The 23,161-nt window shown below is 54.2% G+C and overlaps 2 protein-coding genes across 15 annotated transcripts; one reads left to right on the forward strand and one right to left on the reverse strand.

Moving 5' to 3' along the window:
* The first annotated feature begins 70 nt into the window (after positions 1-70).
* On the forward strand, positions 71-3,554 carry BBLN (bublin coiled coil protein). The gene is made up of 2 exons (XM_019728703.2): positions 71-286; positions 3,072-3,554. Exons 1-2 carry the CDS (start codon positions 208-210, stop codon positions 3,242-3,244), a joined length of 252 nt encoding a protein of 83 aa, XP_019584262.1. The 5' UTR covers positions 71-207; the 3' UTR covers positions 3,245-3,554.
* Positions 3,555-4,487: 933 nt separating this feature from the next.
* Positions 4,488-20,893, reverse strand: CIZ1 (CDKN1A interacting zinc finger protein 1). Of its 14 annotated transcripts, none has more exons than XM_074331112.1 (18): positions 20,618-20,789; positions 19,804-19,954; positions 19,478-19,593; positions 17,863-17,934; positions 15,883-16,112; positions 13,570-13,660; positions 13,277-13,388; positions 12,447-12,759; positions 12,149-12,350; positions 11,769-11,890; positions 10,939-11,136; positions 10,100-10,224; positions 8,008-8,095; positions 7,415-7,528; positions 7,058-7,213; positions 5,468-5,537; positions 5,160-5,281; positions 4,488-4,827 (listed from the first exon to the last, which is right to left on the reverse strand). In XM_074331112.1, exons 2-18 carry the CDS (start codon positions 19,947-19,949, stop codon positions 4,609-4,611), a joined length of 2,496 nt encoding a protein of 831 aa, XP_074187213.1. In that variant the 5' UTR covers positions 19,950-19,954; positions 20,618-20,789; the 3' UTR covers positions 4,488-4,608. The 14 variants fall into 14 exon arrangements, with proteins under 14 accessions (XP_074187213.1, XP_074187210.1, XP_074187208.1 ...); XM_074331109.1 differs by having other exon boundaries at positions 12,435-12,759; positions 20,613-20,787; XM_074331107.1 differs by having other exon boundaries at positions 12,435-12,759; positions 20,618-20,769.
* Positions 20,894-23,161: the final 2,268 nt, after the last annotated feature.

Consider the following 23,161-nt stretch of genomic DNA (forward strand, 5'->3'; position numbering starts at 1 on the left):
TTGTGGGCGGGGCGGGGCGGAGCTCGGGCCCCGAAACTCCGGCCTTGAGGGCGGGACCCCGGCCGCCAGGCCGCAATCGGAGGCGGGATTCCACCCTTCCGGCCTTGAGGTCTATCGGTCGCCTCCACCTTCCGCCGGGCGCCGGCTGTCGGCGTGACGGTCGCAGTGTTTCATCGTCTCGCGGCCCTTGCGGCGCCCGAGCCCGCAATGTCGGGCCCCAACGGGGACCTGGGCATACCGGTGGAGGCGGGCGCGGAAGGAGAGGACGACGGCTTCGGGGAAGCAGGTGACCCAGGGGGACTGCTGAAACGACCTTTGCTTTCTCAGTGGTACCTTCCTGGGAAGGGGAATAGGTGCGGGGATAGGGGCTTGGAAGGGACCGCAGAGCCTTCTCAACACCCCCGCCCCCGGGTGGGTTGCAGCTGCAGGTGCCGTCTCTGGGTTCAGGGCGAGCACCTGCGAGTGGGTCCCTGGAAACGGCAGCAGCATTGGAGAATTGTGGGCAGCCGCCCCGTTTTGCAGATGGGGAGACTAAGGCCTCTCCAGAGACACTCGCCTTTTTGGGATTTGCTCCAGCCACTTCGTTCAGCCCGTGTGTGGACGGAGGCTCCTTAGGGGGCGGGGCCGGTGGACCTTCCTGGCTAAGCAAAAGGGGCTCTCTGGGTGGGTGCGCCCGCCTTGCTGAGTCAGCATCCCCCACCACCTCTTCTCGTGTGGCCTGGAGCCCTAGCGAATGTGACTTGCTTACAAAGCAGCCTGTTTCGTGCACAGCACTGCGGGAGGTGGGAGGGGAGGTTTGGAAAGAGAGAACCATCAACTCCCTTCTCACCCTCTGGAGCCTCAGTTTCCCCATCTGTAAAATAATAATGATTAGCGTCTCCTGCATTGAGATGTGTCAGGATGAAGTAGCAAAATGAATGGAAAATACTTAGTAGGTTCCTAGCATACAAGTGTTCAGTAAGTGGTTATTCTCTTTAGTGTAATAAAAATTGATGCATTAACTTAGAGCACAGGACTTAGTAAATGTGGGGTAAGTATGGAATCTGTGTTTTTTTGGTGACAGCTTTATTGAACTATAATTCACATACTATCCAATTCACCCATTTAAATTGTACAATTAGTTGGGCTTTAGAATATCCAGAGTTGTGCATCAATCACTATATTAGTTTTAGAACACTTTTCATCACCCAGGGTTTGCATTTAATAGAGGTCGAAGACCTCCCGCAGGGGTAAGTGTTTGGCTGGCCACTTTGCCCGGGGCACTGCTGGTGAGCGGTGGCCAGATGTGTGTAATCATGCTGGCAGCTGCGGTGGGAGCGTCCAGAAGGGCCTCCCAGGAGTCACATTGAGTGGATGCTGGCAGATTCACAGGACTTAGCACAGCGGGAGGAGGGAGGCAAAGGCTTGGAACTGGAACATACCCTTGATGCAAATAAAACCTGCCCCAGTGGTATGGAGACACCCATCCTTCTCCTGGCTGTGTCTCAGGACACAGAATGTGACATGTTGATAATGATCACCTATTAAGTACTTCCTGTGGCCAGACCCTGAGTTCTTGATATATTTGAGACCTCACAGATACTTAGCTCTTTAGCTCCCTTTTCTAGAAGGTGCTGTAACTTGCTGAGATGGAGCAGAGCTGGAGCTGAAACCCAAATGTCCCTGTTCCCCAAGTTGGCTCTGCCACCAACCAGTCGGAGGATCCTGGGCAGGTCCCTTCCTCCCTGGGCCTTGGTTTCCCTATCTGTGCCACAAGGGGGTTGGATTGTAAGATCCAACAGACTTTCCAGGACTCTGGCCTCTGTGAGGTGTGCCAACTCTGGGTCACGGGTGCTCTGCCTCCAGAATGCACACTCATTCGCACCCATATCCCAGACACACTCTTCCAGCCCTGGCTTTTTCCAAACACTGTCAGCCACTTCCCCTTTGTTCCAAGCTGGCAGTGGAGTGTATCTGAGTCATGGGCTGGCTCAGAACTGGGTCCCGCAGTGGGCACAGGCCCAGACCTTGGGTCCTAAGGGACATTGTGTTGCTGACAGAGGCAGGTCGGGATTGGCTGTGGAAGAGGAAGTGATGGTTTCTGGTGGAGACCATGGAAGGCTTCTCGGAAGAAGAGGCATTTTGAGCTGGTCCTTAAATGGCTGTTGTGGTTGAGGCCTTCTGGGCAGCAGGGACAATTTAGCCAAGGGAGAAAGGCTGGAAAGTTAGAGGCTTCATTCATTCATTCATCCATTCATTCATTCATTCATTCAACAAATGTTTATTATGTGACAGTGAGGGCCTCAGGGAAACAGCAGTGAACACAAGACCATTCCACCTCTCACAGAGCTCTATAGTCTGGTAGGGGAGCCAGACCAGCACACAGATAATCACAGCAGTCAGTCCAGAGGTGAGGGCCATGGAGGTGTGAGGAAGGGGATCAGGAAGAGGCCTGGTCCAGTCTGGGGCATTGAGAGCTCCCTGTGGCGACATCCATGCTGAGACTTGAAGGCTGAGTGGGACTCATCCAGGAGAGGAGGAGAGTAGAAAGACAAGACACAGTGCATTCCAGGCAGAAGCAACGGCTTGTTCAAGGGGCCTGAGGTAGGCAAAGGCAGCTGTGAGAGTGGAAAGGCAAAGGCATGGGAGGTAATGCTGGAGAGGGAAGTGGGGCTTTGGAGTCTTCGCGGTGCTTTATCCTGCGGGCAGAAGCCATGGAAGAGCTGGGAAGATAGGCCTGCTTGGGGACAGAGGCCTTGATTGCTCCACTCAGGAATGTGAGCTCTGGCCTCTAGGCAGATGGAGGATGTGGAAAGAATGTGGCATGTGGCAGAACTTCCCAGGCAGGACATTGGCTGATCTCCCTGACCACCGTAACCCTAGAAAAAATATGATGTGCTAAGGTATTACTATTATGTCTCCAAAGCCTGTCCTCCTTTGATATCCACTCATTTTCCAGATGGTGATACAGGCTCAGGCAGTAGGGACTTGCCAAAGCCTTTTTCGAGGCAGGCTGGGGAATAGATGGGGGGAGGATGTCTGTGAGCCCTGGGGAGATACAGGACCTTGGCTCTCTTTCCTCTTCCTTCCAGAATATGCTGCCATCAACTCCATGTTGGACCAGATCAATTCCTGTCTGGACCACCTAGAGGAGAAGAATGACCACCTCCACGCCCGACTCCAGGAGCTGCTTGAATCCAACCGGCAGACACGCCTTGAGTTCCAGCAGCAGCTCGGGGAGGCCCCCAGCGATGCCAGCCCCTAGGCTCCAGGATCCCCCAACCAGGCCCCAACCCTGCCTCCCGGGGCCAGGCTCTGGCCTGGGCACTCACCACCTGACTTAGATACGTTCTCAAGGGCTGGCCTACAGGTCCCCTGGTGGTTCTGCCTGCCTGGGCCACCCTTCAGGTACTCCCCTTGGCGTGTCTGGGCCAGCGCTCACCACCCAGCCTCCCCTCCTGGGGCCAGGTGTGGGCCTGCGACCCATCTATCTTGCCTGCCTGCCCAATAATTCCAGGGCACTCTCCACTCTGCCCAGGCTTTGAAGGTCCACATTAAACAGGTCTCCGACACCACTGCGCCTCTCTGTATCCTGGGATGAGGACCCCTGTGGCTGACAGGTGAACAGAGCGGTCAAGACTTTCCAGACGTTGCTCACACACGCGCGACGCTTGGGCTTGAGGTTCTTGACTTTCGTGTATTTCCGGACATAGGGTGCAGGTGAAGTCAGGACTTCCTCCCCACCTGGTGTGCTCCTGGCCAGCAGTTGCTTCCCCAGCCAGGCTGAGACAGCGTCGGACATGCTGTGTGACACTGTGTGATGAGCTTAGCTTCTCTGGGTACTAGGGCTTTTCACTAAGACAGCCAACACCAAAACATGCTGTATAACCTTGGGCACCGCCCTCCTGCTCTCGGCCCCTCTCCAGTTGGCCAATAGCAGGGTTGGTCTGCTTGTCTCTGCAGGGGTCTTTCCAAAGGGGGACATAGCAGAAGTAAAGATCCAACATAGGCTGGGCCACATTCACAGATGGTTCATTATAAGGTCAGCTGACGAGAAGGGCGTGAACCATGAACTCAGAACCAGAGGAGCAGCGAGGGCCCCCCCACTTCCTGCACTGCAATTTCCACAGGATCCAGCTGGAGAGAGAGACTAGGCTAGCACAGGGGTGCAGAGCTTCAGCCTGGGGTCACATCCTCGCCACTCACCCGATGTATGACCTTTAGCAAGTCACTTGACCTTGCCAGGCCTTAGTTTCTTCATTTGTAATTTGGAGGTAACAAGACGTCTCTCCTAGAGTCACCGTGAAGATTAAATGAGACCTTACTTGAAGGTACTTTCCTCGCCCTGATACATTATTAAGAGGGAAAGCAAGGCTCAGAGGTGAAGTGCGTCGTGATCCCAGGTTCCCTGGTTAGGCCGGTTCCGCCCTCACACTGCCTGAGAGGCTGGGCGCTGGTTGGGGTGCTCCCCTTCCCGTCTCCCCAGACACAAGTGCTGGTGGGGACTATACAGCCAAACTACCTTTTATTGGATTTTTGAGTAAAAACACCAACCATGTCAAAGTTCATGCAGACTCCTAAAAGCACAGATCTGGACCCAGATGGGGTGGGTGTAGAGAACTCCTTCTATCAGGTTTTGAGGCGGTTTGAGCGCCGGGGTGGTGGGGGCTGGGGGGGCTGGTCTGTCACCTTGCTGGGGTGTTTGGCTGTGTCCTGGATACCGGGTTGCGTATGGGAACGGCCGCTGGAGGTGAAGAGAGCAGTTAAGGCGTTCCGGGCGGTGATGGCACACCGGCGGCTCACGGGCCTGGTGGTGGCGGGGCTGGGCTTCTTGGCCTTCTTGTATTTCTGGACACAGAAGGTGTGGGTGAGGCAGGGCTCCCTCCCTCCCTGGTGTGCTGGCCAGCAGCCGCTTCCCCAGCCAGGCTGAGACAGATTGGACATGCTGTGTGACCCTGTGTGATACGCTCAGCCTCCCTGGGCCAGAGCTCTAGAGCTAACAGCCTGTCCCTCAGCAACCCCCCCCCCCGAACAACAGCAGAAAGAGCCCAGCCCCACCCCGGCTCTGTCCCTCCGTGGGCAGGGCCTCCCTGTGGAGTGTAGCTGGGGCTGAGGTCAAGTGTAGCGGGGAGGTGGCCATTGGCCATCAGCCCCATCAGCTTGAATAAAGTGTGAGTCACCTGCAGGTTCTCGAAGTGGGCCAAGGACTTGCAGTGGGAGAGCTGCGCCCCCGACGTGCTGTGGTAGAACTTGCGGCAGATGTGGCAGACATAGCCCATCACAGGTACCAGGAAGTCCACACCTGTGGGACAGCAGGGTCTCTGTGTTCACATCCCTCACGCCAGCCAGGTGTCCTGCCCTCTTTAGGGGCCCATGTGCTCTTCCACGCTCCAGGTGGGAGAAGTGAAGACAAGGGGATAGGCCAGGATGTCATGGCTGCGATCTGGGGGGTGTCCCCTGGAGGTTGGGCTCAGGGCTGGGCTCTTACCATATGCGGTATTGGGGCTGTAGGTCTCTGAGCCTTTCCACTCCTCTGTGGATATATCTCTGGACCTCACCTGGAAACACGCAAGTGTGGCCTCGGATCTGGCTTCCCCAAGACCCCAGCCCCTGAATGCAGGTTGGGGGCCAGGAACCCACCCATGCTCTCAAGCACAATGTCCCCTTGATCTCGAGGAGGTTGTGGGTGGCATTCTCTGAGCCTCGCACGTGCTGATCCTGCGCCCGAGTGCCCTGCCCAACCCGTACTTCCGGGGCTCAGCTCCATCCGCGCCCTCCTCCAGGAAGGCCTGCTCCCACAGGGGCCATATTAGGTGCCAGGGGTGCCCAACGCGTCACACGTCATCTCATTGAATCCTCACAACCTGCTATGGTTCACCCATTTTGCATAACAGGAAACTGAGGCCCAGGCACATGAACTTATTTGCCCAGGGTCACACAGCTGGTTTAGCGAGGAGGAGGGCGGTGAACCCTGGTGGGCCCCAAGTCCTGGTTACACTTTTAGCTGTGAGCACCCTGCCAGGTCCCTAAGGTCCTACCTGGTGCTGCAGTGACCTCATTCCTGGGGAGTGGGTGGCTTTCAGGTCACCTAGGACCCCTCATTTCACCTGCTGGACATAAGCCCCTTCCAGATGAGACTATCTGACTCCAGCACATCAGCCCCACCATGCCTAGCAGTGCCTTCCGCCACATACCAAGCAAACATGGCTTTTAAGAGTGACGACCACTTACATTTGCTACCCTGGGCTGCGGCCCTCCCCCACAGCCTGAGGGCTATTACTTCTGAGCAGAGGAAACTGAGGCTCAGAGAGGCCAAGGGGCTTGCCTGGGACACCCCTGCTGACTGCCGAATACCAAAGCCAGCTTCACCCCTAACCTGCTCGGGGCTGCAGGTCGCCCTTGCCGCCCTCCATCTACAGCCCCTCGGTGTCCCCTTTCTGCTGCCCCATCACCACTATGGACTGGAACGGGTGAGGTCTGTGAGGGCAGGGGCCAGGCCTCGGTCTCCACGTAGCTCTGGTGTCAGGCACTGGGGCAGGGCCTGGCCCAGAACGAGTGCTCCGGAAGCATTTGTTAAACTGAAAAGAATCCACAATCCTCCAGCTTCTCGCTCATGGGAGGCAGAGGGGCGGGGGCGTTCTGAGCACAGGCTCTGGAGTCGCATTTCCTGGCATCCAAATTGGTAAGATTCTGCCAGGAAAGTGCTTGATACATGCCTGGCCTATAGTAGGTGCTCAACAACTGTCGCCTGCTCTCGCTGTCACCTTCATTATCCTCTTACACTGGCCTTACTGTATACACCACATAGCTCCCCCACTTACTGAGGCTGTGCCCTCAGCCAAGGGGTCCTTTCCCTTCCTCAATTCAGAATTTCAGCCGGACCTTCGAGGCCCTCACATATTTCACCTGTCACCGGTCATTGTGATAATATTTACACATAGTCATCTAGAATACAGTTCCTATTAATACTCAACTGTGCCCTGTGGTAGTGCCTACAAATGCCAGCACAGTGGCTCCTGGCCCCTGGGAGATGTCCAGCCTCCAGCCTGCCTCCCGAGTCCCCTCCGCCCCCAAGCACCTGCTTGCAGAATTCCTCGTCAACCTCAATTTCTTCTTCTTCTTCTTCATCGTCGTCCTCCTCCTCTTCCTCATCTCCCTCAAAGCAGCCCACAGCGTCCACTGTGATGAAGTGGTCCTCATCTTGGCCAGGTAGCTCCTTCTCGAGCATCTTCAGCTGCCCAGGGGAGTGGGCCAGGGCTCAGGTCAGCTCAGGGCAGCCAAGGTGCCACACCCCATGCACCTCATACCCCTGGGAATTCCAATGCCTCCAGACCTGCGGTGAGCTCGGTCTGGGATAAATCTCAAATTGCTGTGTGGCCTTGGCCAAGGCTCTGTACATCTCTGGGCCCATGTCCTTCGAGGGAGCTGGGGTTACCTCCTTAGCTTTGTCCTTGTGCCCTTGGGACTTCACGTGCTCCACAAACTTGCGGGGGGTCTTGAAGTAGCGGTTGCAAACAGTGCAGAAAGGTCGCAGGGACTGTTTGGCGATCTGGGGAAAGAAGGGCAGGCCCAGTGGGTGGCAGGCAGTGTCCCCAGGTGCAGCCAGCGAGACCTCGCTTCCCACCTGCAGGCCACCACATCTGTAATCAGCTGGCTGTGCTCGCCCCTGTACCAAACATGGGCAACATGTCCCCTCCCTATGCCTCTGGCTCCAAAGTGGGATGGCAGGTGGCAACAGAAAGGACAGAGGGAAAATAGGGAGAGAAGATAACCACCAAGAGGAGCCCCACGAGCCCCGTAGCTGAATGGCATGGTGAGATGGCACCTTGCCCACCCTGAGCAGGAGGAGAAACTGAAGCCCAGAGAAGAAACGTGACTGACTCATCGAGAAGCCACACTTTAGAGTTATGGCCACGCAGAGACAAAGGCTGACACTGACCTTCCACTCCCAACTGGGGCTCTCTCCCCTCCAGCCCTCGGCTTGGAGACAGCACAGGGGGTGCCTTCGCAGCATGTGCGCCCTCATACCTTGTGGTCCTGTGTCCTGCGGTGCTGGATCAGGTCCCCCATGTAGTAGACGCGGCAGGTGTTGCACCAGCGCCTCAGTGGAGGCTCTCTGAGGGACAATCAAAACGTGTAGTGTGACACTATGTTTACTGGAAAGACAGAGTCTCCCAGGTGCTCCATAATCCAAGTGCCATTCCAATAGGATCTTTCTTGGAAACTTAACAAAATGGGTCTGAGATTCATCTGGAACAATACTTAAATAATAACCAAGGAAACTTGGGCGGGGGGGGAAGGGGTTGCAGAATGAGATTCAGAAGCACTTGGGATACCGAGGGGCCACCAGGACAGTGATACAACGGAGGATGTCTGGCCTTGAAAATTCCCCTTTATCCTTCAGTTTAAACACCCTTTTGTTCCCAGAGTTGTTCTTGCCCCTCCCCCCATTCCTGGACCTGTCCCCATCCCAGTAAGGCCACGCCCCCCTCTGAGGCCCCAATGTGTCACGGCTACAGCTTTGTCCACAATGGATTGGCAGGACCTCATCCATTTTCCACCCGCACTGGGCTATGGGGAGCTCTGGGAAGCCAGGACTGCATCCCAGAATCCCCAGGGCCTGGCACGGGATCGGCCTTGAGTTTCTGACTGTGTCAGATGAAGGAAGGACAGGCAGCCTCTCTGAAGGACTGCCACGTTCTGCGTGGCCTTTAGGGGGCCAAGTCCGGATTCCAGGGGAGGCGTCATCAGGAGACAGGTCAACAAATCCCCTCCACCGGAAGCTTGTTCCGAGCTTGGGCTACCTCTGTGCCGTGTTCTCGTGTGACGAGATCTATTTTGACATCATGAAGCTCATTCTGCAAATGCAACTTTGACTCCTGTTCTCACTTGACACTGAATCAAGCACGTTTCCACATTATCATAAATTCCTGCCACTGTCCTATCTATCAGTTGTTCCACCACGTGGACTTAACCGATCTACCTAATCCTCCAGTTTGGGATATTTTAGATAATTTCCAATGACATTTTTCATTATGACATTACCTCTGCAAGGAATGTTTTGTGAGTGCCCTTTCTCCTGTGTTTATGATGACGTCACCTAAGTATACGTCCTAGGTCAGCGGGCAGGGGAGGTTTAAAGCTCGAGAACATACTGCAAAGCCACGTAGGGAAGCTCTTCGCAAAGTGAGGAATGCTAGCAGAGACACTGCTACCTTTGGAGAGAGCGCTCCGTCACTCAGGGCACCTGTCCCCTCATCCCACTTGGGAGTGCAAGCAATGACCCTCTGTAATGCTCATGGCAGAGTCCCTGACCACGGATGGCCTCAGGGCCTGACCAGCCTGTGGAAGTGTTTCATTTGGCCTCCACGAGGTTTGGTTTGTGTTAATTGGGAACTAGCTGTTACCATTTTGAAATTGGGAGACTCCACCTACAAATCTGGGTTTCCGGATTCTCCTGAAAAACTAGGGGACAGGGATCTGAGGGACAGCTATCCTGGGAGACAGAGCCCATGTCCCCCGGATGGCCTAAGCCAACATGACCTGCTTCTCTCTGAAGACACCTCCCAGCCCCTACCGGCCTCTGTGACTGCCCACGGGTCGTGCGAGGTCCTCCAGCTCCCACCTTCCCACGCCGACAGCCAGTCTCAGACTCTAGGAGGGCTGGTGATTCTGACTGACCAAGCGTCCATGACAGTGAAAGGGGCACACGGAGGGTAGCTCGAACCTCGGACCACAAGATGAACTGAGCCTTACCGTTATACCCCCGTAGTGGGGTCCGGACATGTGCTGGGGACGAGAGAAGCAGCCCCAGTGCCACAAGTGGGCAACCCACTTCCTTCCCACTTGGATGGTCACACTCTTCCCGTCTGGATGGCAGGAACCTTAATGAACTATCTGGGTCATGAACTCCTGCATTACACCCATCACCAGGCCATTTTACAGACGAGGAAAACTGAGGTCCAAGGCCACACAGTTGCTGCGAAGAGGCCTCTGGGGAAAGGCAATGCTAAGTACAAAGGCAGACCTTGCAGACGGTAGATTCAGGGCCCCTCCCAGCCTTGCCTGGCCTGCGAGACTGCCCACCCCTCAGTATAGAGCCTCTGAGATCCTCACTCACTCATCCTCTCTCTCCAGGACATCCCGGGGCACGGGCAACAGGGACAGGAGGCAGGCATGGCTCATGTGCTGGATCTCTCCGAGCCGCTGCTGGTGCTGGGCCCCCGACATGTGGTCCTGGAACTCCTTCAATACAAAGGAGCAAGGGAGGGGCATGAGGCGAGAGCCCTGGAATGGCGGTCAGGGCGGGGCCCACAGAGGAGGTCTCCAACCTCAGCTGCATGGCCACCCCACCACCGCTGAGGCCATTTCTCTTACAACCCTGTGTGGGCCAGAGAAGACTGGTAAACTGAGGCACAGAGTGAGCGCACAGTAGCCAATGCTTCTGCTCATCCTGGAGCTGTGTGAGTGCCTCAAAGACAAGCAGCGGTCTGATTAACTTCCAGGTCCCCAGCTCTGCTCAGGAGAGGCACCGAGTGACAGCAGCACGAGGAGCACTAATATGAGCGGGAAGCTGTTATTAATGCTATGCTTTCTCTGGACCAAGCCTGTGGCTCAGGGCTTCAATGTGAAGTCGTGGAATCCTCAGAACCACCCAGTGAGGTGGATTCTAAATGTTTCCTCATCTGATGCATAAAGAAACCGAGGCAGGAAGGCAGAAATTCACCTTGCGAGGGCTACACAGCTAGTCAGGACCAATTTATACCAGCTCTGCCTGACTCTAAAATCCTGCCTTCGTGGCTGGTCAGAAAATGTTTTCTGAGCAAGTGCAGGGCTGCCAGGGGCGGGGCTCATGGCGCCCCATGTGGCCACTCAGGCGGTCGTGGTAAAGGCAGGCTTGGCATCCCACTCAGCCCCTCCCCTCCACCTACCCAACCCCCAGGGCCCAGTTGGCAGTACCTGCTGGCTGCTGCAGTTGGTCTTGCAGATGTAGCAGAAGAACTGGAGGGTCTGCTTAGAGGGTGTGCTGGTGGCAGCAGAAGTGGCAGAGATGGAGTCGCCAGAACGGGGCCCGGGTGTGAGGGATACAGTGCTAAAGGCCCGACTGTCACTGCTCTGCAGGATGGTGACCTTCAGGGAGCCCCCAGTACCCCACACCTGCACCGGAAGCAGAAGCAGAGCTACCACCAGCTGGGCACTTATGGGGGGCCAGCCCCAGTGCTAAACATCTATGGGCACTGTCTCATCAGGCCCTCCTGACAGTCCACTTTACATAGGGGAAATCTGAGGCTCTGAGCCATTGGGTGATTTCCCAAGCTCACACAGCTAGGACGCATTACAGTCAGGATTCCAACCCAGTCCCACCTAACTCTCAAGTCCACCCACCCCAATCCTCACATGACAGATGGAGAAACTGAGATGCAAAGAATGCAATGGGTTTGGCCACAATTAGTGTGAGGCAAAGCTGGGTCCTGATCCCCCGGCATGGGCTGCCACTCTGCTCTCTCCATTAGAGCCACGTCACCCATGTCAGGGGACTAGGGGCACTAGTTTTGTAATGAGCAGGTTAGAAGGGATTCTTGTCACCACAAGTACTTCCACATCTTCAGAGCAAAGGCATGTGAAGGCAACAAGACAGCATGAGTTCAACAAGCCACCATCAAATCCAGGTGGAGGGCTGCCATCACATCTACCAGGTGAGGAAATGTGATGGGGCCTAGAGGTGGGCTGGGGCGGGAAGAGGCCCTCCCACAGCTGGGCGTAGTGGTCACGTCAGCATCTCTACCCACCCTGAGCATCTCCCTTGCTCTTTTTTCACATTCCCCCACATCCAGACCACTGGTCAGCTCTTCCTGGCTCTCCTCCACGCTGACCTGGGCACCCACAGGCTCTGGTGAGGCCTCCTCCTGGCCTGAAATGACAGATGTACTCTGTTTCCCAGGGTCCACCTCCCACTTTGCCCAGAGGGACCCAGGCCCATGGGCCACTTTCTCTGCCCACAGCCATGGCCTTAAAGCCTAAGGTGTAGATGGCCCCAAACCCTGGTTCTCGGTCCAACCCTTGGTCCCAGACAATACCCAGTCAGGACTGTACAGTGCCGGGGGAGGAAAGAAGGGCCTGGGCAGAGCTTTCCCATCACTGGGTGGACTGGGAGCCAGCACTCACTTACCCGCTCCAACTTCTGCCATATCAGGCTGTGTCTCCAGCACAGTGGAATTAACTAGAACTGGTGCTTGCTCCGATGCTGGCACCTGTGGCTGGGTCTGAGGCTGCCCCTGGGTCTGGTCCAGTGGCTGCATTGGAGACTTCTCTGAAGGTTGTTCCGGTGGCTGCTCCACTGTCTGGAACTTTGGCTGTGCTTCTGACTGGACCTGTGGATATGTCTGTGTCTGTGCCTGCTTCTGCAGCTGTGGCTGCCCCTGCCTTGGGGGCTGTGAATGTGCCTGTGGCTGCACCTGTGGCTGCACCTGCTTCTGTGGCTCCACCTCCTTCTGCAGCTGCGGCTGCACCTGCTGTGGCACTAAATGCTCTGGAGACGTCTGTGTCTGTGCCTGTTTCTGCAGCTTTGGCTGCACCTGGGCATCTGCTGATGGCATCTGTGGCTGCACCTGGGCCTGGATCTGCAGAACCCGTGGCTGGAATCGTGGCAGCACTCGGGCTTCTGGTGGCTCAGGCAGTAGCTCGGGTGTCTGTGTCTGCTTCAGTGCTGTCATCCGGGCCTGTGGCTGGACCTTTGCCTGCAGCTGCCCTGGGCGCCCCTTCTCTGTGGGCTCCTCGGAGCTAGCAATGATCAAAAGAGTATCAAATTCATGTCTTCCAATTGGTCCCAGGGGCTCCCTAGAAAGGCCAGGACCCAGGTTCCAGTCATCACTCTACCATGTTCAAGCTGGGTATTTGGGTAAGCCCCTTTGGCTCTCAGGGCCCCAGTTTCACTTACATAAATTGGCAGGATCACTCGTTCCCACCTCCCACAATTTGCTAACATGTATCCTAGGCCTGTAAAGCTGCATACCTTCTACCCACCCTGAGGTCCCAGATGCATATCTTCATTCCTCCACCCTGGCCACTTTGTCTGCTTCTAGGTGGCTCAGTCACAGTGAAAACACCAGAGTCTAGCCTGGGGCCTTCCCAGGTGAGGTGCAGAATTAGGTTTACCTTCCTCCAAGCCAGAGGCCAAGGCCCTTTCCTTGCTCCTGCTCCCCTGAAGGGTCCTGCTCCCAACTACACCCACCCCCTGCCTTTGCAAGAATAGGAGTACAGAACTCCTGGGTCCCAGCAGGTTTTCAGCATCAGTTACCTCTTTGACCTTTTAGCGGGTGGCTCGGACGCCTCATAAGAAGACTCTCGCTCAGGTGCTGGAGTACGTTTCTCCTTAGTGATGTCATCTGGGCTGGGAGGGGAATCTTGGTCTAGAATGGAAGGCAGATGAATGACTGCCATTGGCAAGTAAAGCACGAACAAGCCAGGAGATGAGGCCTGGGCTCACCACCCCCCGCAAGATCCCAGCCTCCCAGAACTGTCTCCACTACCAATCCTGCAGCCACCTGCCCCAACCTTCATCCCCTTTGAAAGACCAGCAGCTTTCCTCACCTGGTGTGTCCATTCGGGGCTCTGTGGCTTCCTCAGACCCCTCTGGGGGGTCTGCGTTGTCTTCCACAGGCGTCGTCTGAGAAGAAGAATCCTGCTTCCTTTCAGAAACCATTCTGACAACCACCACCCACCCTTTTAAACACATCCTTGCCCAAGAATGGCTGCAACAGTCCCCCAGGAGATGAAGGGGCCTGGGGCCCTCTGATGGGCCTGGCCCCAGAGCCGCCAAGAGGCGATCCTAAACACCCTGGGAATCGTGTCGAGGGCATTCCTTCTAGCTGCCTGTTTAGGAAACCCAGGTCTGGAGGACACAAGCCCTCTCCTGGCCATGGTGCTGCCACCTGACTCCCCACACGCTTCTCCACTCAGCAGCCAGAGGACTCCTTCTCACATGCAAACGTCATCATGTCTCTTGTCTCTTGCAGGCTGAAACCCTCCTGTGACTTTTTACAGGCCTGGAGTACACCTCTCTTACCCCGAGCCTGACACCACCTCCCCCATCTCCTACACAATCGGACCTCTGTCCCCACACCTACCCCTCCAGCCTCAGCAGCTCTCCTTCCCCCTTTCTACATCCACACTGGCCTTCTCTCTGATTCCCCAAAGCCCCAGGCCTCTTCCTGCCCCAGGCCTCTCCCCAGAGCCTCGAAGACACTTCCTGCAGAAAGCCCTCCTGACACCAGAATAGGTGCAGACCCCTAGGACAGGTTGCCAGAGGACCTTGGGCTTCCCTTTTGTGGCACTTGCCACAGTCTTAATTAACTGGTGAAAGCATTATTTGCATTACTGTCTTACCACCACCTCCATCTTCCTCCCTAGCCCAGGATCTCCAGGAGGGCCAGGCCAGATGGGACATCTGCACCACTGAGTCCCATGCAGGGTCTTACAAATGTTTGCTAAATACATGCATGGCTCCAGCTGGTTCTAGGGCCCCCCAGGAAGCCCCAGGAGCCCCACCTGCAGCCTCCCTCCCTTCTACTAAGCCGAAGGAACCAGCAGTGCGCCAGCACATGCACCAGAGCAGGACTCCGTGCCTTTCAGGACCACCCAGCTCTCACCCTGCACGACCCGGCACTGGCCTGTGAGTCAGGAGGCCCAACTCTGGCTCTGTCTCAACAACTGTACAGCCCAGGGCAACCTCCACCGACTCTGAGCCTCAGTTTTCCTACATGTAAAATGTGGGCAGGGGGCGGTCATAGACAAGACCACGTGAGGACAGGCCCACTGGAAGGTCAGAGGCCGGGATCCCTCTCTGGAGGGAAATGCCTCACCTCCCGATGGGCGCTGCCCCAGAGCAGGCAAAAAGGGGGTTACCGTCCCCACCCCAGAACGCTCTTAGGAGCGTGGTGTGTTTGAGGATCTGCCAGGATGCTCAGGGACAGGACAGCCTCAGGGAGGATGGTATTTGCTTTGCAAGTCTCTTTGAGTTTCTCTGCTCAGGTCAGGCAGAGCTTTCCTTTGATGCTTTTACCTCCTCTCAATCATAAAAAGCCAGGACCAGACCTTCAGATTTTATAACATTGTTTCACCCCAATTACCTTTCTTTTACTTGCACATATGGCAATTAATTTACACTGATTTTACATTTTAGGTAGCGATATAATGGTTCCTTTTAAAATAATTGTAACGAAGAAGAAGCTAGTTCATTTAACACAGTGCTATCCCAGGCAGGAGGAATTAGCCACATGGAGGTGGCTTGTAAGTCCCTGAAATGTGGCAAGCCAAATTGCGATGTCAGTATAAAACACACACCAGATTTTAAGACTTAGTACCAAAAAAAAAGGAACGTAAAATGCCTCATTCATTTTTTTAAGTTGCTTACATGTTGGAATGATAATCTTTTAATATATTGGGTTAAATAAAGTATATGAATAAAATCAACTCCACCTGTTTCATTTCACTTTGTTAATGTGATTGCTAGAAAAACTGAAATTATATATATAGCTTGCATTCTATGTCCCTTGGGCAGTACTGATTTTAAAGGAAACTGTTAGGGTACACCTAAAACTAATATATTATGTGTCAATTAGATCTCAATTTTTTAAAAAAAAGAGAAATATTAGGTAAATAATACTGCTGGTGTTTGGACATGGCAAAAATCACAGCAGGGGTTCGGGACTATTTCAAGTGTGGGAAACACTAGATGAGTCCAATTTACCTCCTGCTCATTTTACAGATGAAGAAACTGAGGCACAAAGAGGGGTGTGACCTGCCCAAGGGCCCAGTGTGAGCTGGAGTGGGGAGCTCACTTGACACCCAGGTAAGCCCTCTCCCACTCCCATCCCCACCGGCTCTATCCCAGCCATCACTCACCTTGCGATTGGGGGGAGTGGAGGAGGAGGTCCGGGCCTGTTTCTGGGCGGCCCGCCCTGAAAGGTTGAGCTGGGAGGGGTTTATGGAGACCCCCACAGGAGGGGGGCCCAGCAGAGACTGCCGAGTGGCCTGGGGAAAGAACTGCTGTAGATTTGGGGTGGCGAGCTGAGGGGGTGTGAGGCTGGGTGCTGTCAGGTTCGGGGTTGCCAGGTTGTAGCCACGGAAGTTACCTATAAGTAAGAAGAGGGAAGAAAAGGGATTACAACCATGGTTGGATGGTAGAGGGTCAGGGCTCAGACCACAAAGCATCATGGGAACATCATAGAAAACTTTGAAGGTGACCCTTCCCACTCAAGGGGAGAGATGAGAGCTGAGGACCCAGTCCCACCTTGAGCATTAAGGCTGGTTTTATGCTCTAGCTGGGGGACTGCCTTTTCCCTCCCAATGCCTCCCAGGTCAGCGGCTTGGGAAGCCCCAGCAAACCCACTCACCCTCAGGCATGCTCTAGAGTACACCTTACGTTATGTGAAAGATCCAGCACAAGACCCAGAGGAAGAACCAGCAAGATGACTGGTCCCTGGAATAATAAGACCCTTCCCTACCCCCACCAGCTACCCTGGGAACTAGGTGCTAAGCACTTTCCATGCATGGCCTCGGTCACACTCGGCCCAGCCATCATCAGGGTAGGTATTATTGTCACAATAGTCACAAAGTGGAGGAGATATCCAGGGTCCCTGGGAGGGGCCCACTGGCCCCAGCCATGGTTCTGGGGGTCCTCCTGACTCTTCCCTCTTTATGCACTGCCCCCATCCAAGCCGACACATATCCTATCAACTCTCTCTCCTACCCCTCTTCCCAGTTCAGCCTGACTCCCCTTTCCATCTCCACTCCCAGCCGCCCTTCCAAAGCCACTTCAACCACAACTGAGTGGCAGCCACAACTTTTGCACTGGATAGCAGCAGTGATCTTTCTAAAATCACATCCTGACTTCCCTGCATAAAACCTTCCATAGCTCCCTGCTGCTCATGGTGAGAGATCTGGCCCTGCCTCTTCCTCGACCTCCTTTCTTGCCATTCTCCCCACACATGCCCCCACTAGACTCCAGCCACATGCTCCCATGCATCCCTCAAACAAGCCTGGTTTCTCCCTGCCTTTGGGCCTTTGCACATTCTGTTCCTTCCTCCCGGGACATTCTGCCCCGACTTCCTCCCAGTCATGCTGCAGTGCTCCGTACAGGTGTTTCTCCTCTGGGAGGCTTTCCCAGACCTTTTCTGGGTCCCCAGATGCCCCAGAGTGCCTGTTCTAGGATCTGCTACACAATTTCCTGATCTGTTTCCCAGTGCCTACCACTCAACCATACTGGGACCTCCTTAAAGGTAGGCACCTCATCAGACTAGGAAGCCCAGTGCTTGGGAAGTTTTTGAGCCGTGAAAGACAGTTCAAATTCTTGCCCCAAAGCTGGCACTAGAATGACAAAGGTTAAAGGGCATGGGTGGGATGTGCTGTGAGAGCTGGTTCAAATCCAGACTCTACAGTACAAGCTCCGTGACCTTAAGTAAATCAGTTGCCCCGTCTTAGCCTCAGTTCTCTGATCTGTAAAAAGGGGTAATAATGTTTGACTCACAGTGTTTTATGAGGATTCAATGAGATATACACGTGTGCCTGGTATATAGTAAGTGTTCAATGAACACTAACTTAAAACAAATACATATATACACATATGTGCAGAGAAAGAATGCCAATCAGCTCTTGAAAACAGAGAGATAAACAATGGCACACTCTAAAAGAAAAATGACAAAGGACATGGACAAGTCACAAAAGAAATACAAATATTTAACAGACAAATATAAAATGTTAAACTGCACTAGTGCTTCAAGAAATGTAAACTAAAACATTCATGATATAGCTTTTTTGCCAACCAAATTAGTAAATTATATGTATATATACATATATATTAATATATAAAAAAGCATATAATACCCAATGTTGCCGTGGGCATGGTGAGACCGACAGTGTCATACGTGGCTGGTGGCATTGCAAACTGGTCCAGTCCTTTGGGAAAGCAATTTGGCAATACTTATCAAGAGCCATAAAACATCACTCCCCAACCCCCAACCCAGTCATTCTACTCTTGGGAATCCATTCTAAGAAAATACTCTCAAACATGATCCTCATCCGAGTGTCATTTAAAAGAGAAAAAAAACGGGAGAACAGCTGAGAAGGTTTAGGTAAGCAAAGGTACATCCCTCCAGTGGAAGAGTAAACAGCTGTTAAAAACAATCTTTACAGAAACTGTCAAATTATATGATAAATGATGATGCCATTCTAGTCAATGAAAAAGAAACAGGATACAGCCTTTCACTTATATCAATAACCACAATCATATACAAATCCCCAAGTTTGTGCCTAGGAAAAAAATGGGAGGAAATACAGCAAAACCTTGGCAAGTAGTTCTTTTCTTCAGGAGGTAAGTCAACACATGGTAATTTGTGTTTTTCTTATCCTCTTTTTAAAATACTTTTTTCATTTTTTTTTGAAGAGTGTCGCTTTTAAAATGGGAAAGAAAGGGGGGAGATATATATGTACTCATTGTGGGTCATGTGTGTGGTTTTATCTCTGCACCCATCCATCTGTGATTTCTAAGCCAGCTCCCAGGGCCATCCACATCTATGTGACCCTGACAGGACTGCAGAGTGACAACCATCACATCACCTGACCTGGCTGCATACCCTGCTGGACAGCAGGATAGCCTACTGCCTAAGAAAACAGCTCTGTAGTAAGATCTGGGCTCTAATTCTCCCTCTAATCAACACCTACTTGCTGTGTGACCTTGGGCACATGACCCCTCTCTGGGCCCCCGTTTCATCACCTGTAAAATGGGATCATGAGTGTATCCCCGCTTAGGGTTGTCAGCAAATTCAAGGAATTAGGTTTGTAAAGGCCTCAGCACAGTCCTAACCCAGCAAGTCACACCTACCCTGTGGGAGGGGCTGGGTCTGAATATGAGTTGGCCCCAGGTCACTGGACCCCAGGATTACTTCCACAGGGACTGAGGTATCAGGAGCAGCATCTTGGAAAGAAAAGCTGAGATACTGCTCTCCACACGGGGAAACTGAGGCAAGGGAACAGGCTTAACTTAGAGGACTAGAGACACCCACTCAAGAGATCAAGGGGGTCAGGAGGCCTAGGCCTTGGTCTAGCTGAGGCACTGCTGGTGCTGCTGTGACCCAGGGCAAATGACTTCCCTTCTCTGGACCTCAGTTTCCTCATCTGTCAAATGGGATGAGGAGGAGGGTGGTCAAAATAGATCATTCTGGCCAATGTCTCATCTAATCTAAATGTCAGTAAAATGTGCTGAGTACTGTCCATAGAGCCAGCACCACAGCCAAGGGCACACCTCTGTGATCAGATAGACCTGTATGCAGCTGAGCCACTTAGGGGCTTACACCTCCTGAAGCCTCGGTGTCTTTGTCTGTAAACTAGGATGCTGACACTAGCTCCCTGTCGGGTACTGTGTGGATCTGGTGAGATTTAATGTGATGGGGCTGCTGGGAAGCTGCCACTACGACGGAGTGAGAAGGGCTTGTGACCATACCTTGCAACTGCTGCAAAAGCAAAGCTCTCTGTAGCACAGAGCCACTGAGAAGGGAGGCTGAGCTGGCGCCCTGGAGATTCAGAAGCTGCTGCTGTGGCTGCTGCTGGGGGAGCCCCCTGTGTTGAGAGCAGGTGTCAGAGGGTTACTGGGAGAATCAGACCCTCCGTCTTTCCTGAGTGGCCTCACCTCCATTCTCTGCCCCCGTTTGATGACCTGCAGGTCTCAAATAGGTACTCCTCTGGGAGAAAGGGCTGGGAAGACGGGTCTCCAAGACATGGATCTAAGTGGCAGGGCTAGAGCCACCCACCCTTTCCGGGGAAACTCACCGGCTGACGGCCATGGGCAGTGGGGCCTGCGGTGGGGACTGCTGGAGCAGCTGCTGGAGCTGCAGCAACTGCTGCTGCTGCTGCAGCTGCTGCTGGAGCTGCTGCTGCTGCAACTGCTGGAGCTGCTGCTGTTGCTGGTTGAACATGGCGGCTGGGGGAAGGAAGGGGAGTAAGGCTGGGAACCCCAGCACAAGGCAGTTCAGCTCTCCTCCCGTCCATGGTCATCCACGTCCTCCAATCCCGGGCCCTCAAATAGTGCCAGCTGAGCACGACACTCCCAGGACTGCCCACAGCATGCCACATTTGCACCTCACCCCATTATTACACCCCCAATTCTGCCAACAGCAGCAGGAGTCAAGTACCCTCCCCATTTCCCCCAAATCCTGCCAACAGTCCCTCCTTCAAATGACCAACCCCGCCCTCCCTCTCTCCATCTCTCACCGTCCATCCTTTCAGGAGCATCCGACGCAAACACACCTCCCCCTTCAGTGTTTCTCTGCGCCAACCGCTTACGAATGCCAGCCCCCCGCGCACTCCCACCCTCTCCCGTGTGCCTATTTGGTGTCGATAACAGCAGCACCCCCACCCCCACCCCCACCTTTCACTTTCGCCCATGAACAAGGTAGGAGGAAGGTTTCTCTCCATCCTAATCCCCTCCCCCCAGCCATTCCGCTAACCCCTTCCTCTGCAGATACAGCCGCATTACACATCACCTCCGGTAACCCCACCTGCCCCTGAAGCCCTCAGCCTCCATTATAGTGGCAGCTAAGCCTTCCGTCCGTTCCTCCAGCCGTCCTCGGCCAGCGCACCTCACCTCCCGGCGCGGCTTTGGCTGCGGGAACTGCACGGCCTCCTCCCCGCAGCCCCTCCGCTGTCGCGTCGCCCCCTCCGGCAGGGTAAGCAGCACGCGGCCCCGGCGCCTCCGGCTCGGGGTTCCAGGACTCCGGCAGCTCCACTTGGTCCTGTCGGCTCAGAAGGCTGATCTGAGGGCCGGGCTGGGCAGCGCCCTCTGGAGGACCGGAGGTTCGGGTGCCGCTGGCCGCGCAAGAGGACGGTTCGGGAGCACGGGTTACGCTGCGGCGACGACACACGCTCACCTAGCACCCAGGCGGCGGCGGGCGCGGCTTTGGGCTGCGAGGGGGCCCCGGGCAACGCAGACCCTCCGTCCTGTGTCCTCTGCGTCGGGAAGGGGCGGCCCTGAACTCCAGGTCCGTCTGTCGCCCGGAGGGATTTGTCGTCTGGGGGTACACGCGGGCGACTTCAAGGAGACTATCCACAACCGACCTCCCCGCGGCCACCACTGTCCCGTGATGGGGGGGGGGGAGGATGGCGCGCGGGGCTGGGGGGTGAGGGGGCATGCAGCCAGCCGCTGGACATTCGGGGACCGAGACCCGGTGACAGGGCGACCAGCACAGCCCGGCAGAAGAATGTGCCCTAAAAAGGGGTGGGGAGGTCCGTTTGAAAGTGATTTTTCTCCGATTTGACTCGAGAGGAGATGAGAAGGGCTAAATTCAATGAAAAAAAAAAGGCGCTCTTGCTGCCCTCGAAGGACCCTTTAATTACGACTCTGTCCCGCGTCCCGGCGCCCCAATCCTCGGTCCCCACACGGAGTCACTGAGGCAAAAACCTGTGGTTACTAAATAGCAATCCCTGTTCCCCTTGCTGTTACTCAGCTGTCTGTAACTCTAACAGCCCGGGGCAATTCGTTCCCTTTGAATTCAGCGCCGTCTGTATGCAGGCACGGCGCTTGGTGGCGCTAGGGACGCGCAGACCCGAGTGTCAAGCAATCTTCTGTCCTATGACGGCCGTTGCCCTAAAGCTTTGGACTCGCTCTACTGCAGCCTCGGGCGGCGGCACAGGTGCCTTACTCCGCCTGGACTTAGTGGCGCGAAAGTGGTTCAGCATGGCCTGAGCGCGGGGTAGGGCGGGGGTCCGGGAACATCGCCGACGCCTTTGGATGGAAGGGCAACCTGGAGGATGGTGGCTTTGAAGGCCGGCCTGAGGAGTTAGGCTTTATCCCCGAAGGGCAGGGAGCGCTAGGGAAGAGTGCGACAGCATCACATCCGCCCAGATTAGAAAACTCACTGCGATGAAAATCGAGACGGAGACAGTAAGGAGGGAGAGAAGGGCCGAGTCAAGATCGCCCAGGCTTCCAAGCATTCTGACACCCTGATCAAGCGTTGGAGACGTCCGAAGTTGAATCAGGGCTCGGCTGTCTTCTGGCTAGGCGACGCTGGCAGTCAGGAGAGTTCTCTCTGAGCTCATTTCTTCCTCTATAGAATGGGTGTCCCCTCCCAGAGGGGTGTGAGGGCCATATTACATAAGCTTAGCACTGGCACCTGGCAGGAAGCCAGCCTAGCAAATTGCCAAAGTAAAAAAAACTGAAAATAATGCTCATGCTGCTGAAGGTAGGGAAAGCCAGCGCTGGCTTCCTGTTTTTCCTGCTTTCTGGAAAGCATTTGGCAAATAATCCATCAAGACTCTTGAATGTGTTCTGCCCTTTGACCTGGTAACCCCACTGGTAGGAATCTAGCCCAAGAAAATAATCAGAAACGAGAGCTTTATAAGCCAGCAGGTCATTTACAGAAACATTATAATAGCTGTCTGGAAAATAATCAACTTTAGGGCAACAGCTAAATAAACCCTGGTGTCTGCTTCTTAAGGAGTAGCACACAGCCATCAGAAATTGTGTTTTCAAAGGATATTTAAACACTCGCAATATGATGCAAAGTGAACTCAGGAGTTACAAAACTGCATACACATTATGATCCTGGTTTCGGAAGAATAAATATATGTGTGCACTGGGCTCATGGGCGGGTTACTTTCTCTCCTTTTTTTCTAATTTAGTTTTGATGAGTTTGAATGACTATCAAGGGGAGGGAGTGAACATTCTCTAAAATGTATATGACCTTGTGCTGCCTTCTTGAAGAACAGAGGAGATAGTGGATAGGAGTGCTCTGGGGACATTGTTTAGGGCTAGATTCACGTCAATTATTTTTAATCAATCCCTTGCAGGCAAAGCCCCCCCCAAAGGAATGTGTTTGGGGAGAGAAGAGAGGCCCCATCTCTTTGCATCCCAAATGAAGTCTGAGGCGGTAGCGTCACATGGAGACTTGTTTCTTGCATCTAACTTGAGATGCACCTTTATCAGGAAATAAACTGTTATACTCATGTGGATCTATGTCCAGACCTATTCTGCTCCAGGAATCTGCCTGTCCTTTGCTGTCTCTTTCCATGATGACAACACATAGTGTGACTATTATAATTTTGGAATACATTTTAGTGCCTAATAACACAAACCCCTGACATTGTTATGCTTTATAAAAATATTTCTTGCCAATTGCCAATCATGTAAATG

Source organism: Rhinolophus sinicus, linkage group LG04, assembly GCF_036562045.2.
Source record: "Rhinolophus sinicus isolate RSC01 linkage group LG04, ASM3656204v1, whole genome shotgun sequence".
Taxonomy (NCBI): domain Eukaryota; kingdom Metazoa; phylum Chordata; class Mammalia; order Chiroptera; family Rhinolophidae; genus Rhinolophus; species Rhinolophus sinicus.

Coding starts and splice junctions, on each gene's coding strand:
- CIZ1 (XM_074331100.1), bottom strand. Junction 12,760..13,276: donor CCCGCTAAAAGGTCAAAGAG/GTAACTGATGCT, acceptor GATCATTGCTAG/CTCCGAGGAGCCCACAGAGA. Junction 10,225..10,938: donor CCAACTGCAGCAGCCAGCAG/GTACTGCCAACT, acceptor TTTGTATTGAAG/GAGTTCCAGGACCACATGTC.
- BBLN (XM_019728703.2), top strand. CDS start 208: ATGTCGGGCCCCAACGGGGACCTGGGCATACCGGTGGAGGCGGGCGCG. Junction 287..3,071: donor CGACGGCTTCGGGGAAGCAG/GTGACCCAGGGG, acceptor TCTTCCTTCCAG/AATATGCTGCCATCAACTCC.